Genomic DNA, 16,973 nt, shown 5'->3' with positions numbered 1-16,973 from the left:
ACTCCACACAGAGATCGGTGTGGGGAGAGGAGGGACCGCTGCGTACCACACCGCGATCTGCACAGCAAATGTGGGTCGAGGGGGGAGACCACAGCGCACGATATACAGCGAATGTGAGGGGACGGGGGGACCATTGTGCACTCTGCACAGCGATCGGTGGGTGGAGAGGGGGGACCACGGCACACGATGCACAGCGATCGGTGGGTGTGGAGGGGGGACTACAGCGGACGATATACAGCGATCGGTGGGTGGGGTCGGGGAGACTGCAGCGCACTCCACACAGCGATCGGTCGGTGGGGGAGGGGAGACTGCAGCGCACTTCACACAGCGATCGGTGGGTGGGGGAGGGGAGACTGCAGCGCGCTCCACACAGCGATCGGTGGGGGAGGGGAGGGGAAACTGCATCGCACTCCACACAGCGATCGGTGGGGGAGAGGAGGGGAGACTGCATCGCACTCCACACAGCGATCGGTCGGTGGGGGAGGGGAGACTGCAGCGCACTCCACACAGCGATCGGTGGGTGGGGGAGGGGAGACTGCAGTGCACACCACACAGCGATCGGTCGGTGGGGGAAGGAGAACTGCAGCGGACGATACACAGCGATCGGTGGGTGGGGGAGGGGAGACGACAGCGGACGATACACAGCGATCGGTGGGTGGGGGAGGGGAGACTGCAGCGCACTCCACACAGCGATCGGTGGGTGGGGGAGGGGAGACTACAGCGCACTCCACACAACGATCGGTGGGTGGGGGAGGGGAGACTACAGCGGACGATACACAGCGATCGGTGGGTGGGGGAGGGGAGACTACAGCGGATGATACACAGCGATCGGTGGGTGGGGGAGGGGAGACTGCAGCGCACTCCACACAGCGATCGGTGGGGGAGGGGAGACTGCAGCGCACTCCACACAGCGATCGGTGGGTGGGGGAGGGGAGACTGCAGCGCACTCCACACAGCGATCGGTGGGTGGGGGAGGGGAGACTGCAGCGCACTCCACACAGCGATCGGTGGGGGAGGGGAGACTGCAGCGCACTCCACACAGCGATCGGTGGGTGGGGGAGGGGAGACTGCAGCGCGCTCCACACAGCGATCGGTGGGTGGGGGAGGGGAGACTGCAGCGCACTCCACACAGCGATCGGTGGGTGGGGGAGGGGAGACTGCAGCGCACTCCACACAGCGATCGGTGTGTGAGGGGAGACTGCAGCGCACTCCACACAGCGATCGGTCGGTGGGGGAGGGGAGACTGCAGCGCACTCCACACAGCGATCGGTCGGTGGGGGAGGGGAGACTGCAGCGCACTCCACACAGCGATCGGTGGGGGAGGGGAGGGGAGACTGCAGCGCACTCCACACAGCGATCGGTCGGTGGGGGAGGGGAGACTGCAGCGCACTCCACACAGCGATCGGTGGGTGGGGGAGGGGAGACTGCAGCGCACTCCACACAGCGATCGGTCGGTGGGGGAGGGGAGACTGCAGCGCACTCCACACAGCGATCGGTGGGGGGGGGAGGGGAGACTGCAGCGCACTCCACACAGCGATCGGTGGGTGGGGGAGGGGAGACTGCAGCGCGCTCCACACAGCGATCGGTGGGTGAGGGGAGACTGCAGCGCACTCCACACAGCGATCGGTGGGGGAGGGGAGACTGCAGCGGACTCCACACAGCGATCGGTGTGTGAGGGGAGACTGCAGCGGACTCCACACAGCGATCGGTGTGTGAGGGGAGACTGCAGCGGACTCCACACAGCGATCGGTGGGTGGGGGAGGGGAGACTGCAGCGCACTCCACACAGCGATCGGTGGGTGGGGGAGGGGAGACTGCAGCGCACTCCACACAGCGATCGGTGTGTGAGGGGAGACTGCAGTGCATGCTGCACTGCGATCGGTATGTGAGGGGAGACTGCAGAGCATGCTGCACTGCGATCGGTGTGGGGGAAGGGGAACAGCAGCACACTCCGCACAGAGATCGGTGTGGGGACAGGAGGGACCGCTGCGTACCACACCGCGATCTGCACAGCAAATGTGGGTCGAGGGGGGAGACCACAGCGCACGATATACAGCGAATGTGAGGGGACGGGGGGACCATTGTGCACTCTGCACAGCGATCGGTGGGTGTGGAGGGGGGACCACGGCACACGGTGCACAGCGATCGGTGGGTGTGGAGGGGGGACCACGGCACACGGTGCACAGCGATCGGTGGGTGGGGGAGGGGAGACTGCAGCGCACTCCACACAGCGATCGGTGGGTGGGGGAGGGGAGACTACAGCGCCCTCCACACAGCGATCGGTGGGGGAGGGGAGACTGCAGCGCGCTCCACACAGCGATCGGTCGGTGGGGTCGGGGAGACTGCAGCGCACTCCACACAGCGATCGGTGGGGGAGGGGAGACTGCAGCGCACTCCACACAGCGATCGGTGGGGGAGGGGAGACTGCAGCGCACTCCACACAGCGATCGGTGGGGGAGGGGAGACTGCAGCGCACTCCACACAGCGATCGGGGGGGTCGGGGAGACTGCAGCGCGCTCCACACAGCGATCGGTGGGGGAGGGGAGACTGCAGCGCACTCCACACAGCTATCGGTGTGTGAGGGGAGACTGCAGCGCACTCCACACAGCGATCGGTGTGTGAGGGGAGACTGCAGCGCATGCTGCACTGCGATCGGTATGTGAGGGGAGACTGCAGTGCATGCTGCACTGCGATCGGTGTGGGGGAAGGGGAACAGCAGCACACTCCGCACAGAGATCGGTGTGGGGAGAGGAGGGACCGCTGCGTACCACACCGCGATCTGCACAGCAAATGTGGGTCGAGGGGGGAGACCACAGCGCACGATATACAGCGAATGTGAGGGGACGGGGGGACCATTGTGCACTCTGCACAGCGATCGGTGGGTGGAGAGGGGGGACCACGGCACACGATGCACAGCGATCGGTGGGTGTGGAGGGGGGACCACGGCACACGGTGCCCAGCGATCGGTGGGTGTGGAGGGGGGACCACGGCACACGATGCCCAGCGATCGGTGGGTGGGGGAGGGGAGACTGCAGCGCCCTCCACACAGCGATCGGTCAGGGGGGGAGGGGAGACAGCAGCGCACTCCACACAGCGATCGGTGGGGGAGGGGAGACTGCAGCGCGCTCCACACAGCGATCGGTGGGTGGGGGAGGGGAGACTGCAGCGCACTCCACACAGCGATCGGTCGGGGGGGTAGGGGAGACTGCAGCGCACTCCACACAGCGATCGGTGGGGGAGGGGAGACTGCAGCGCACTCCACACAGCGATCAGTGGGGGAGGGGAGACTGCAGTGCGCTCCACACAGCGATCGGTCGGGGGGGTAGGGGAGACTGCAGCGCACTCCACACAGCGATCGGTGGGGGAGGGGAGACTGCAGCGCACTCCACACAGCGATCAGTGGGGGAGGGGAGACTGCAGTGCGCTCCACACAGCGATCGGTCGGGGGGGTAGGGGAGACTGCAGCGCACTCCACACAGTGATCGGTGGGTGGGGGAGGGGAGACTGCAGCGCACTCCACACAGCGATCGGTGGGGGAGGGGATACTGCAGCGCACTCGACACAGCGATCGGTGGGGGAGGGGAGACTGCAGCGCACTCCACACAGCGATCGGTGGGGGAGGGGAGACTGCAGCGCACTCCACACAGCGATCGGTGGGGGAGGGGAGACTGCAGCGCACTCCAGACAGCGATCATTGGGGGAGGGGAGACTGCAGCGCACTCCACACAGCGATCGGTGTGTGAGGGGAGACTGCAGTGCACTCCACACAGCGATCGGTGGGGGAGGGGAGACTGCAGCGCACTCCACACAGCGATCGGTGGGGTCGGGGAGACTGCAGCGCACTCCACACAGCGATCGGTGTGTGAGGGGAGACTGCAGTGCACTCCATACAGCGATCGGTGGGTGAGGGGAGACTGCAGCGCACTCCACACAGCGATCGGTCGGTGGGGGAGGGGAGACTGCAGCGCACTCCACACAGCGATCGGTGGGTGAGGGGAGACTGCAGCGCACTCCACACAGCGATCGGTGGGTGTGTGAGGGGAGACTGCAGCGCACTCCACACAGCGATCGGTGGGGGAGGGGAGACTGCAGCGCACTCCACACAGCGATCGGTGGGTGGGGGAGGGGAGACTGCAGTGCATGCTGCACTGCGATCGGTGGGTGAGGGGAGACCACAGAGCATGCTGCACTGCGATCGGTGTGGGGGAAGGGGAACAGCAGCACACTCCACACAGAGATCGGTGTGGGGAGAGGAGGGACCGCTGCGTACCACACCGCGATCTGCACAGCAAATGTGAGTCGAGGGGGGAGACCACAGCGCACGATATACAGCGAATGTGAGGGGACGGGGGGACCATTGTGCACTCTGCACAGCGATCGGTGGGTGTGGAGGGGGGACCACGGCACACGGTGCACAGCGATCGGTGGGTGGGGGAGGGGAGACTACAGCGCACTCCACACAGCGATCGGTGGGTGGGGGAGGGGAGACTGCAGCGCACTCCACACAGCGATCGGTGGGTGGGGGAGGGGAGACTGCAGCGCACTCCACACAGCGATCGGTGGGTGGGGGAGGGGAGACTGCAGCGCACTCCACACAGCGATCGGTGGGTGGGGGAGGGGAGACTACAGCGCACTCCACACAGCGATCGGTGGGTGGGGGAGGGGAGACTGCAGCGTGCTCCACACAGCGATCGGTCGGTGGGGAAGGAGAGACTACAGCGCACTCCACACAGCGATCGGTCGGTGGGGGAGGGGAGACTACAGCGCACTCCACACAGCGATCGGTGGGTGGGGGAGGGGAGACTACAGCGCACTCCACACAGCGATCGGTCGGTGGGGGAGGGGAGACTGCAGCGCACTCCACACAGCGATCGGTGGGGGAGGGGAGACTGCAGCGCACTCCACACAGCGATCGGTCGGTGGGGGAGGAGAGACTACAGCGCACTCCACACAGCGATCGGTCGGTGGGGGAGGGGAGACTACAGCGCACTCCACACAGCGATCGGTGGGTGGGGGAGGGGAGACTACAGCGCACTCCACACAGCGATCGGTGGGTGGGGGAGGGGAGACTGCAGCGCACTCCACACAGCGATCGGTGGGGGAGGGGAGACTGCAGCGCACTCCACACAGCGATCGGTGGGGGAGGGGAGACTGCAGCGCACTCCACACAGCGATCGGTGGGTGGGGGAGGGGAGACTACAGCGCACTCCACACAACGATCGGTGGGTGGGGTCGGGGAGACTGCAGCGCACTCCACACAACGATCGGTCGGTGGGGGAGGGGAGACTGCAGCGCACTCCACACAGCGATCGGTGGGTGGGGGAGGGGAGACTGCAGCGCACTCCACACAGCGATCGGTGGGTGGGGGAGGGGAGACTGCAGCGCACTCCACACAGCGATCGGTGGGGGAGGGGAGACTGCAGCGCACTCCACACAGCGATCGGTGGGTGGGGTCGGGGAGACTGCAGCGCACTCCACACAGCGATCGGTGGGTGGGGTCGGGGAGACTGCAGCGCACTCCACACAGCGATCGGTGGGGGAGGGGAGACAGCAGCGCACTCCACACAGCGATCGGTGGGGGAGGGGAGACAGCAGCGCACTCCACACAGCGATCGGTGGGTGGGGGAGGGGAGACTGCAGCGCACTCCACACAGCGATCGGTGGGGGAGGGGAGACAGCAGCGCACTCCACACAGCGATCGGTCGGTGGGGGAGGGGAGACTGCAGCGCACTCCACACAGCGATCGGTCGGTGGGGGAGGGGAGACTGCAGCGCACTCCACACAGCGATCGGTGGGGGTCGGGGAGACTGCAGCGCACTCCACACAGCGATCTGTTGGGGGGGTCGGGGAGACTGCAGCGCCCTCCACACAGCGATCGGTGGGGGAGGGGAGACTGCAGCGCGCTCCACACAGCAATCGGTCGGGGGGGTAGGGGAGACTGCAGCGCACTCCACACAGCGATCGGTGGGGGAGGGGAGACTGCAGCGCACTCCACACAGCGATCGGTGGGGGAGGGGAGACTGCAGTGCATGCTGCACTGCGATCGGTGTGTGAGGGGAGACTGCAGAGCATGCTGCACTGCGATCGGTGTGGGGGAAGGGGAACAGCAGCACACTCCACACAGAGATCGGTGTGGGGAGAGGAGGGACCGCTGCGTACCACACCGCGATCTGCACAGCAAATGTGGGTCGAGGGGGGAGACCACAGCGCACGATATACAGCGAATGTGAGGGGACGGGGGGACCATTGTGCACTCTGCACAGCGATCGGTGGGTGTGGAGGGGGGACCACGGCACACGGTGCACAGCGATCGGTGGGTGGGGGAGGGGAGACTGCAGCGCACTCCACACAGCGATCGGTGGGTGGGGGAGGGGAGACTGCAGCGCGCTCCACACAGCGATCGGTCGGTGGGGGAGGAGAGACTACAGCGCACTCCACACAGCGATCGGTGGGTGGGGGAGGGGAGACTGCAGCGCACTCCACACAGCGATCGGTGGGTGGGGGAGGGGAGACTACAGCGCACTCCACACAGCGATCGGTGGGTGGGGGAGGGGAGACTACAGCGCACTCCACACAGCGATCGGTGTGTGAGGGGAGACTGCAGCGCACTCCACACAGAGATCGGTGTGTGAGGGGAGACTGCAGCGCACTCCACACAGCGATCGGTGGGTGGGGGAGGGGAGACTGCAGCGCGCTCCACACAGCGATCGGTCGGTGGGGGAGGAGAGACTACAGCGCACTCCACACAGCGATCGGTGGGTGGGGGAGGGGAGACTACAGCGCGCTCCACACAGCGATCGGTCGGTGGGGGAGGGGAGACTACAGCGCACTCCACACAGCGATCGGTCGGTGGGGGAGGGGAGACTGCAGCGCGCTCCACACAGCGATCGGTCGGTGGGGGAGGGGAGACTACAGCGCACTCCACACAGCGATCGGTGGGTGGAGGAGGGGAGACTACAGCGCACTCCACACAGCGATCGGTCGGTGGGGGAGGGGAGACTGCAGCGCGCTCCACACAGCGATCGGTGGGGGAGGGGAGACTGCAGCGCACTCCACACAGCGATCGGTGGGGGAGGGGAGACTGCAGCGCACTCCACACAGCGATCGGGGGGGGAGGGGAGACTGCAGCGCACACCACACAGCGATCGGTGGGGGAGGGGAGACTGCAGCGCACACCACACAGCGATCGGTGGGTGGGGTCGGGGAGACTGCAGCGCACTCCACACAACGATCGGTGGGGGAGGGGAGACTGCAGCGCACTCCACACAGCGATCGGTGGGTGGGGGAGGGGAGACTGCAGCGCACTCCACACAGCGATCGGTGGGTGGGGGAGAGGAGACTGCAGCGCACTCCACACCACGATCGGTCGGTGGGGGAGGGGAGACTGCAGCGCACTCCACACAGCGATCGGTGGGGGAGGGGAGACTGCAGCGCACTCCACACAGCGATCGGTGGGTGGGGTCGGGGAGACTGCAGCGCACTCCACACAGCGATCGGTCGGTGGGGGAGGGGAGACTGCAGCGCACTCCACACAGCGATCGGTCGGTGGGGGAGGGGAGACTGCAGCGCACTCCACACAGCGATCGGTGGGGGAGGGAAGACTGCAGCGCACTCCACACAGCGATCGGTGGGGGTCGGGGAGACTGCAGCGCACTCCACACAGCGATCTGTTGGGGGGGTCGGGGAGACTGCAGCGCGCTCCACACAGCGATCGGTCGGGGGGGTAGGGGAGACTGCAGCGCGCTCCACACAGCGATCGGTCGGGGGGGTAGGGGAGACTGCAGCGCACTCCACACAGCGATTGGTGGGGGAGGGGAGACTGCAGCGCACTCCACACAGCGATCAGTGGGGGAGGGGAGACTGCAGTGCATGCTGCACTGCGATCGGTGTGGGGGAGGGGAGACTGCAGTGCATGCTGCACTGCGATCGGTGTGTGAGGGGAGACTGCAGAGCATGCTGCACTGCGATCGGTGTGTGAGGGGAGACTGCAGAGCATGCTGCACTGCGATCGGTGTGGGGGAAGGGGAACAGCAGCACACTCCACACAGAGATCGGTGTGGGGAGAGGAGGGACCGCTGCGTACCACACCGCGATCTGCACAGCAAATGTGAGTCGAGGGGGGAGACCACAGCGCACGATATACAGCGAATGTGAGGGGACGGGGGGACCATTGTGCACTCTGCACAGCGATCGGTGGGTGTGGAGGGGGGACCACGGCACACGATACACAGCGATGGGTGGGTGGGGGAGGGGAGACTACAGCGCACTCAACACAGCGATCGGTGGGTGGGGGAGCGGAGACTGCAGCGCACTCCACACAGCGATCGGTCGGTGGGGGAGGGGAGACTACAGCGCGCTCCACACAGCGATCGGTGGGTGGGGAGGGGAGACTGCAGCGCACTCCACACAGCGATCGGTCGGTGGGGGAGGGGAGACTGCAGCGCACTCCACACAGCGATCGGTCGGTGGGGGAGGGGAGACTGCAGCGCACTCCACACAGCGATCGGTGGGTGGGGGAGGGGAGACTGCAGCGCCCTCCACACAGCGATCGGTGGGTGGGGGAGGGGAGACTGCAGCGCACTCCACACAGCGATCGGTGTGTGAGGGGAGACTGCAGCGCACTCCACACAGTGATCGGTGGGTGTGTGAGGGGAGACTGCAGCGCACTCCACACAGCGATCGGTGGGGGAGGGGAGACTACAGCGCACTCCACACAGCGATCGGTGGGGGAGGGGAGACTGCAGCGCACTCCACACAGCGATCGGTGGGTGGGGGAGGGGAGACTGCAGCGCACTCCACACAGCGATCGGTGGGTGGGGGAGGGGAGACTGCAGCGCACTCCACACAGCGATCGGTGGGTGGGGGAGGGGAGACTGCAGCGCACTCCACACAGCGATCGGTGGGTGGGGGAGGGGAGACTACAGCGCACTCCACACAGCGATCGGTGGGTGGGGGAGGGGAGACTGCAGTGCACTCCACACAGCGATCGGTCGGTGGGGGAGGGGAGACTGCAGCGCACTCCACACAGCGATCGGTGGGGGAGGGGAGACTGCAGCGCACTCCACACCGATCGGTGGGGGAGGGGAGACTGCAGCGCACTCCACACAGCGATCGGTGGGGGAGGGGAGACTGCTGCGCACTCCACACAGCGATCGGTGGGGGAGGGGAGACTGCAGCGCACTCCACACAGCGATCAATGGGGGAGGGGAGACTGCAGCGCGCTCCATGCAGCGATCGGTCGGGGGGGGGGTAGGGGAGACTGCAGCGCACTCCACACAGCGATCGGTGGGTGGGGGAGGGGAGACTGCAGTGCACTCCACACAGCGATCGGTGTGTGAGGGGAGACTGCAGCGCACTCCACACAGCGATAGGTGTGTGAGGGGAGACTGCTGCGCACTCCACACAGCGATCGGTGGGTGGGGGAGGGGAGACTGCAGTGCATGCTGCACTGCGATCGGTGTGTGAGGGGAGACTGCAGTGCATGCTGCACTGCGATCGGTGTGGGGGAAGGGGAACAGCAGCACACTCCACACAGAGATCGGTGTGGGGAGAGGAGGGACCGCTGCGTACCACACCGCGATCTGCACAGCAAATGTGGGTCGAGGGGGGAGACCACAGCGCACGATATACAGCGAATGTGAGGGGACGGGGGGACCATTGTGCACTCTGCACAGCGATCGGTGGGTGTGAAGGGGAGGCCACGGCACACGATGCCCAGCGATCGGTGGATGCGGAGGGGGGGCCACGGCACACGATGCCCAGCGATCGGTGGATGCGGAGGGGGGGACCACGGCTCACTCTGCACAGCGATCGGTGTTTTTAGCTAATTAATGTAACTTGTATTGGACCTAGATCAAAATAAATTAAATGTTTACAGATTTAGCCCTGAACGTCTCCTTGTGTTGTGAAGTTTATGTGTGAAGTTTTTCCCCCAATTACATTTGCAGACTCACAGAGAGGAACAAATAGATAGAAAGAGTGACAGAGGGAGAACGAGAGTATATATGAGCACACAAAATAGAGAGTGAGAAAGAGAGCGAGAGAAAAAGACCATTCCACTCATGGCCTCGTTCTCTGTGAATGCTCCACTCACGGTGTCTGTGACCGCTCCACCCCAGGCCTTGGCCTCTGTGAACACTCTGCTCCCAGACTCAGCCCTTCTCTGAGGCCATATGGGTTGAAGTGAAGAACAGAAATGGAACAATCACATTGTGGGTGTACTGTGGATACCCATGAAAAGAGTTCTACAGAAAAAGAAATATGTACACATATTCTTGAGAAGTGCAGAAACAAAAGGGCAGTAATATGAGTTTTCCGCTATCTTAATATTAACTAAGATAAAATCAGCAAGACAGAAGGTGCAACATTATTAAAATATATTCAGAGCTTTTTTTTAGCCAAGACATAGCAAGCCCAACAAGAAAAGGAAGAATTGTGGAGTTAGTCTGGAGCTTTTGAGTGGTAGCAAACATAGTTCAATTCAACTTCGAGTAGCGGTGGGAAGGTCAATGTTACTCAGCTGAGATCTGATTTGACAAAAGTGGAACTGGGAACAGTTACTTGAGGTAAATTAGTGTCTGAGTAGTGGGAGGCATTCATGGAGGAGGTAAAAAGGTTCAGAAAAGAAATGACCATGAGATCCAAAGGAGAGAAGCAGCAAGTTGGATCCGCAATTGGCTCTGACAGGAAGCAAAGGGAGATGTGTTTTTGTGACTGCAAGGTTGGTTTCTGGGAATTCCAATGATGTTCCACAGGGCTCAGGACTGGGTCCCTTCATGGGTTCATGATATATATCAATGATATACACTTAAATGTAGGAAGATCATTAGGTTTGCAGGTAACATGAAAATTAGCCATGTGGTTATTACTGAGGACAAAGCTGTAGACCAAAGGAAGGTATCAATGAACTGGTGGGATGGGCAGAGACGTGACAAAGTCAATTCAATCCAGAGAAGTGAGAGAACAAAAAAGGCAAAGAAATACACAATGAATGACAGGATACTAAGAAATGCAGCAGGGCAGAAGGATGTTAAACCACATACCCACAGATACCTGAAGGACTAAGGCGATTAGGAAGGCATATAGAATATAAGAACAGTGAGAACTGTATAAAACACCAGTTAGACTACAAGTAGAGGACTGCACACTGTTCTATTCAGTGCATTACAGGAAGAGTGTGAACACAAGCAAGACAGTTCAGAGGCGATTTCTGAGCAAGTTGCCAGGGATGGAAAATATTAACTTTGAGGAGAGTTTGGACAGGCAGGGGCAGAGATGGGCAAGAATTCCTAGAGCATGCTCAGGAGAATTTTCTACATCAGTATGTTCGCAGTTCAATGATTGCTGGATATGGTTTTGGGAAATATCAAGTATCAGTAGGAGAATAGTTAGGAACATTGCTCATAATGTCATTAGATTTACCAAAAGAGAAAATGCTGGCAAATCTCAGCAGGTCTGGCAGCATCTGTAAGGAGAGAAAAGAGCTGACGTTTCGAGTCCAGATGACCCTTTGTTAAAGCTAAAAGGCATAGAAAGTGGGAGATATTTATACTGCAGAGCGAGGGAATGAAAGATGAATCATAGTCACAAAAACAAGGGGAAAGGCTGTTAATGGCAGTCCATAGAGAGCATAAGAGGTGTGAATGGCCAAACGGCAAAGAAGCTGAAATGAGAAGGTAAGCTGTGACAGATGAAGATGTGGGAAGGGGGTGGGGGTGGGTTGAGGGATGGGTGGGAGAGAGTTAAAATTGAGAAAAAGGGGAAGCAAAGGGGGAGAAAAGGTAAGGAAAAGGGGGGGATAAAATAGGGGAAAGAGTGGGGGGGGAAGAAAAATAGAGAAAGACAATAAAGAAATAAAAGGTAGAGAACAGTTAAAAATGAAATGAAATGAAAACAAAGGGGTCGAGGTGGGGTATAGCTAATCACCTGCAGTTGTTGAATTCGATGTTGAGACCGGAAGGTTGTAATGTGCCTAGCCAGAAGATGAGATGCTGTTCCTCCAGTTTGCGTTGAGCTTCACTGGAAGAATGGAATTCACTGTACGTATAACTATCTCCCTATTTATATGTCTTTTAGCTTTAGCAAAGAGTCATCTGGACTCGAAACGTCAGCTCTTTTCTCTCCTTACAGATGCTGCCAGACCTGCTGAGATTTGCCAGCATTTTCCCTTTTGGTTTCAGATTCCAGCATCCGCAATAATTTGCTTTTATTTGCATCATTAAATTTACACCTTCTTTTGAAAAAGGTCACGGAGCAATCCAGATTTGAAATAATTCAATGGCTGAGAGAGGGCCCTATTCAATTGGGTGAGAATGGACACGGCTCAAATAAACTAGGATGAAAAATTGGCAGGCAAAACTTCAACAGAACGGCTACTTTTAAAAAGGAGATAATTCAGTACAGTCGAGGTACACTTCCATGTGGAGTAAAGCTGGAGCAAACAAATCCAGAGGTCTCTGGCTCTTGAAAGAGATAGCGATTAAGGGAGAGTAAAAAAAGGATGTCTATGACAGATGTCAGGTGGAAAACACAATTAGAACTAAGCAGAATCCAGGAGGTTCAGAGGGGATGGGAAAAAACAGATAAAAGCAAAAAGAAAACTCGGAGGAGTGGGCCTGATTGAATATGGACCTGTAAAGGGATTTACACATGAAGGTGAGTAGAATGGCTGAGAAACTGGATGAGTACTAGGCACCTGTCCTTGGCATAGAAGAAGTTGGTACCCAAGTCATAGTGATAGAGGAGGTAGTTGAGATACTGGATAGATTAAATATTGATATAGTGTTAGACAGGCTGTCTCTACTTAAAAGTTGATAAATTACCAAGACTGGCTAAGATATATCTAAGGATACTGAGTTTAGAGTGACTACAGCAAAGGACAGTAAAGAGCAGGAGGCATAGCATAGGTTACAGAGATAGGGAGCCTTACAGGAGCTGAAGGATGTTACAGAGTTAGGAGCAGCAGAGGAGGTTACGGAGATGGGGAGTGTTGTAAGGACTAGAAGTGGGTACAGATAGAGGGAATATTGTAGGGGTTGACAGGAAACAGGGAGGGATGTTGGTATGGGGGATGTTACAGAGATATAGGGAGTGTTAAAGAGAGTGGAGGATGCTACAGAATAGAGAATGTTTCAGAGGCTGGAGTACGATACAGACTTAGGGAGGTTTCTATTTGCTAGAGGTGGTAACAGAGATAGGGAGGCTTGAAGTGGAAACAGAGGAGTTTAGAGAGATAGGCAGGGTTGTAAGGGCTTGAGAAGGTTACTGAAATAGAGGATAAGCTGTAGGGCTACAGAAGGGTACAAAGACAGGATTTGTACTAAGGGGTGAATGTTATAGCGATATTGAGGGCTTTTAGAGACTGAAGAGGGCTAGAGCACTGGACAGAGAGTAGGGGATGTAGGTAAAGGTTTCTAAGATAGGTCGGGTTATAGGGGCTGGTGGATTTTACAGCAATAGAATGGGTTGTATGAGCTGGAGGATTTTACAGGGATAGCAAGGGTTTCAGGAGCTATCCATTTGACCCCCTCAATCTTCTCAGCTGCTATGAAAAAACTCCATTTGGTTTCAAGCCTTTCCTCATAGGTTTAATATCTGATTCCCAATATCATTTAAACAATTTTTCACAGCATCTTTTATGTGGTCCTATTACCTTTACGACAATAGGGTACCAGGATTGCATATAATACTCCAAGCAAGTATCAGCAGTAGCATTTCTGACAAGAATCAAAAAGCTGTGGGTTCAAGTCTACATCCGGACTTGAATATATAATCTAGGCTGATACTTCAGTGTAGCACTTGAGGGAGCGTAGCACTGTCAGAGGTGCCATCCTTCATGTGAGATGTTAATCCAAGGGTTCAAGAGTATGTAAAAAAAATCCAATTGAACTTATTCAAAGAAAATGAAGGAAATTTTCTGTGTCCTGTGGCAATATATGTTACTCAACCAACATTACCAAAAAATATATTAATGGGTCAATCATCTCATTTTCTGTTTGTGGTGCTCGCTGTATGTGAACAGGATACCGTGTCTGACGACATAACATTAGTGACTGCACATGTTCAATGGCAGTGAAACACTATGAAACATTGTGAAGATATGAATGCCACTGTATCGTGCAAGTTTTTCTTTTGTTTGTAAATTCAATATTATTCCCAACACTACTATACATACAACCTGAAATTACACTTGCCATGAACTCACATTTTCTAAGACCTAGATTTCTGATCTTAGCATTTTGAATGTACTTGCTTTCACTGTTCCTATTTCCCAAAGAAATGAATTCCCACTTTCATTTCTTTGAATTAAACCACATTTGCCGCTTCTCTGCTCACTCCAAGGTTTGATGTCCTACTGCAATGTTTTGCGTTCTTGCTCAGCTTAGCATATACCAAAAACTGGTAAAGTTGGCAAAGATCAGTGTCATTCTACTGGTATCTGTCTCTAAATCAGTTACAAGTTCCAACACAGCCACCAGGACTTGCTACTATACACAGCCCATCAATCCATACAGTTTAAATTCTGTCTGCCTTTTTGACTTTAATAATATCATTCGCATCTGCCCACATCTCTCCCTCTAGTGCTACATCAATTCAGTCAATATACTGTCAATCAATGAGATATATTTTGAAAATATTGATACAAAAACTTGTTAGAATTCACATGAACAGCTTCAACTTGCACTGCTATTGTGTTAGCTCATGCTGAACTGCAAGTGTAAACTTTTAACTTACGCAGTTGTTTGTGAAAAAGAGGGGAAAAGTACATAATTTAATATTGGGTTTCATATCAACAATAAATACATACCCTAAATATGCATTCATACTTTGAACACTTGCAGGGAAAGGATTTCCGCTCTCCATGTCCGTGATGCCCGCTTCTTTCAGCGAGTCTTTCTAGAGAAAAGATAAAAAGGTGTATACAATCCATCACTGCTAGCTGCAAAAAGAGTTCTCTTTTGCCCCAATTAGAGGCTGAATTCATTTGATTCAATTATCCTCCAGCCTCTATCCCCATTTCACTTAAAGGCGGCACTTGGTCTTAGTAGTGGAGAAAAATGCCAAGATTTTCCAGCTGCAGTATTAGGAGGCAGCAGATTTCTCTACACTCATGCACACTGCTGCAACATATGACAGTTAACTCTGCAATTTTTAATTGATTCTGATCAACTTAACTCTAACAAATAAAGCCTGAGGAGAGAAAGTAACCGTGTTATAACTTAAAAGTACTTAATTGACTATAAAGTACTTTCGGACATCCCAAGGTTGAGAAAAGCATTACATAAACATAGTTTCTTGCTTAATTATAATGCAAACAATTTCAATATAAAAATCACATCTAAAATATATAATAAGAAAGATTTATAGGAGATATTTAAAATCTCACGTGATTTGCCATTCTCATGGAGGACCATTATTTCAAGTCTCGATTCAGTTTGTGGAACTCTGGACTCCCAGCTCACATAGTTTTTAATCTGTGTAAATTACTCCTGTGGTTTTCGAGTCATAACATAAACGTGTAGCTCTTTGTCAGTTTACATAAATTTACCGGCTCTTGACTTTTAAAGAGACGTATCCTGTGGCATTTAAGGAGAAATTCACTTGGAATTGCTCCTTCAATACTACAGAGTTTATGTTTTCAGGAAAGAGGAGCTGATTTCCCCCATTGCACTGTTCCCTTGCTAGGTTACTGTGTTTTACAATTCAGTCTAAATAACCAGCGAGTTGTTTCCTAAACAAAATGAGAGTGCAAGCTTCACAGTATAACCAGTATTTGAGAATGGAAGGAATTCTCTCCAAGTTTACAGATCAAACTAAACTAGGAAGTGAAAATGGCAAGAAATTGAATGCAACTGTAAATAGTACACTGAAAATAACAGCAACAGTTTAGAGTGCAAACTAAACAAAAAAAGTACAGCGAGGGGGTTAGATGAACAAACGGATTTTACAACAGCCTCACAAGCAATGGAAATTTTATAACTTCTGTAAAAATGTGCAACAGTACCCAAAAAGGTTAATAACCCATCCATCTAAATTAAGTTTAAACATTAAATTACAAAAACTATTAACCTGTGATAGACTATAACTAGTCTCAAATTATAATTGAGAAATTAATTAGAAATGGAGAACAAGTAACAATCTCATCAGGAAAAAACAGAGACAACTGACTCTTCAATACTCTGGAAACAATTTGGAAGGGCCTTGAGAGATCTTACACAGACAGAGCACAGGATAGGGCCAATCTTGTTCTCTATTTGCTCTCTATAAAGGGTAAACTTAATTGTTTGGTTCATTGTCAGAATTTAATGGATTGTGGTCAGCAAGTATCCAGCCGAACATTTTGACTAAGATCAGTTTGCTCATCTGCACTACTAAAGACTTTACTGTCACTTGATACTGCACAACTATCATCTCTGATCCGAATGAATTGACAGGAACAATAGGCTCAAGTAACCCTTGCAAAAATAAACTTCAAAAGGGTTGGAAAAGTACCTGATCAACTCTGGATATGTTACATTTACAGTGATGGGCTGTCAACCTATCAAATGAAACACACTAGACATTTTGATCTGCTGGAAGTAAGCCTGTGAAGTTGTTGCTGTTATGTGTTTCTTTCTTAGCCATCGGCACATACCTCATTTAATGATGCAGCTAATAATGCTGTCGAAAAGTAGCACTGAAAGACATTGCTCCTGGGATGGAAGCACTGAGTGCTCAGTTAATGGAATGCTGTTTGTTAAGAGTGACTAAACTCACATTTCTTCAGATTAGTGATGTGTGAAGCAGGCCACTTTATTATGCTTTAAACCCTGAAAGTAAGGTGAAAATGGTAGATCCAATTTTGGCTAAAAAGAGGAAGAACAACACAGAAAATGACAACAATTTCCTGTGTTGCTGGAAGCAGAACATTTATGTTGTAAAGTTTCTTGTCTACGCACAATAATTGATTGGTATTTAAAAAAGAAAAGCTGCAAA

At 55.2% G+C, this 16,973-nt stretch overlaps 1 protein-coding gene across 1 annotated transcript in view; it reads right to left on the bottom strand.

Moving 5' to 3' along the window:
- The window catches only part of LOC144507181 (uncharacterized), a 181,665-nt gene that overhangs the window by 144,974 nt on the left and 19,718 nt on the right, over positions 1 to 16,973 (bottom strand). The window contains exon 5 of the mRNA XM_078234098.1: positions 14,806 to 14,894. Within this exon, the coding sequence (XP_078090224.1) occupies positions 14,806 to 14,894 (89 nt within the window). The remainder of the gene's footprint in view (positions 1 to 14,805; positions 14,895 to 16,973) is intronic.

This window comes from Mustelus asterias, chromosome 1, assembly GCF_964213995.1.
Source record: "Mustelus asterias chromosome 1, sMusAst1.hap1.1, whole genome shotgun sequence".
In the NCBI taxonomy this organism is placed as follows: Eukaryota; Metazoa; Chordata; class Chondrichthyes; order Carcharhiniformes; family Triakidae; genus Mustelus; species Mustelus asterias.
This window is presented reverse-complemented; position numbering and strand designations above follow the sequence as displayed.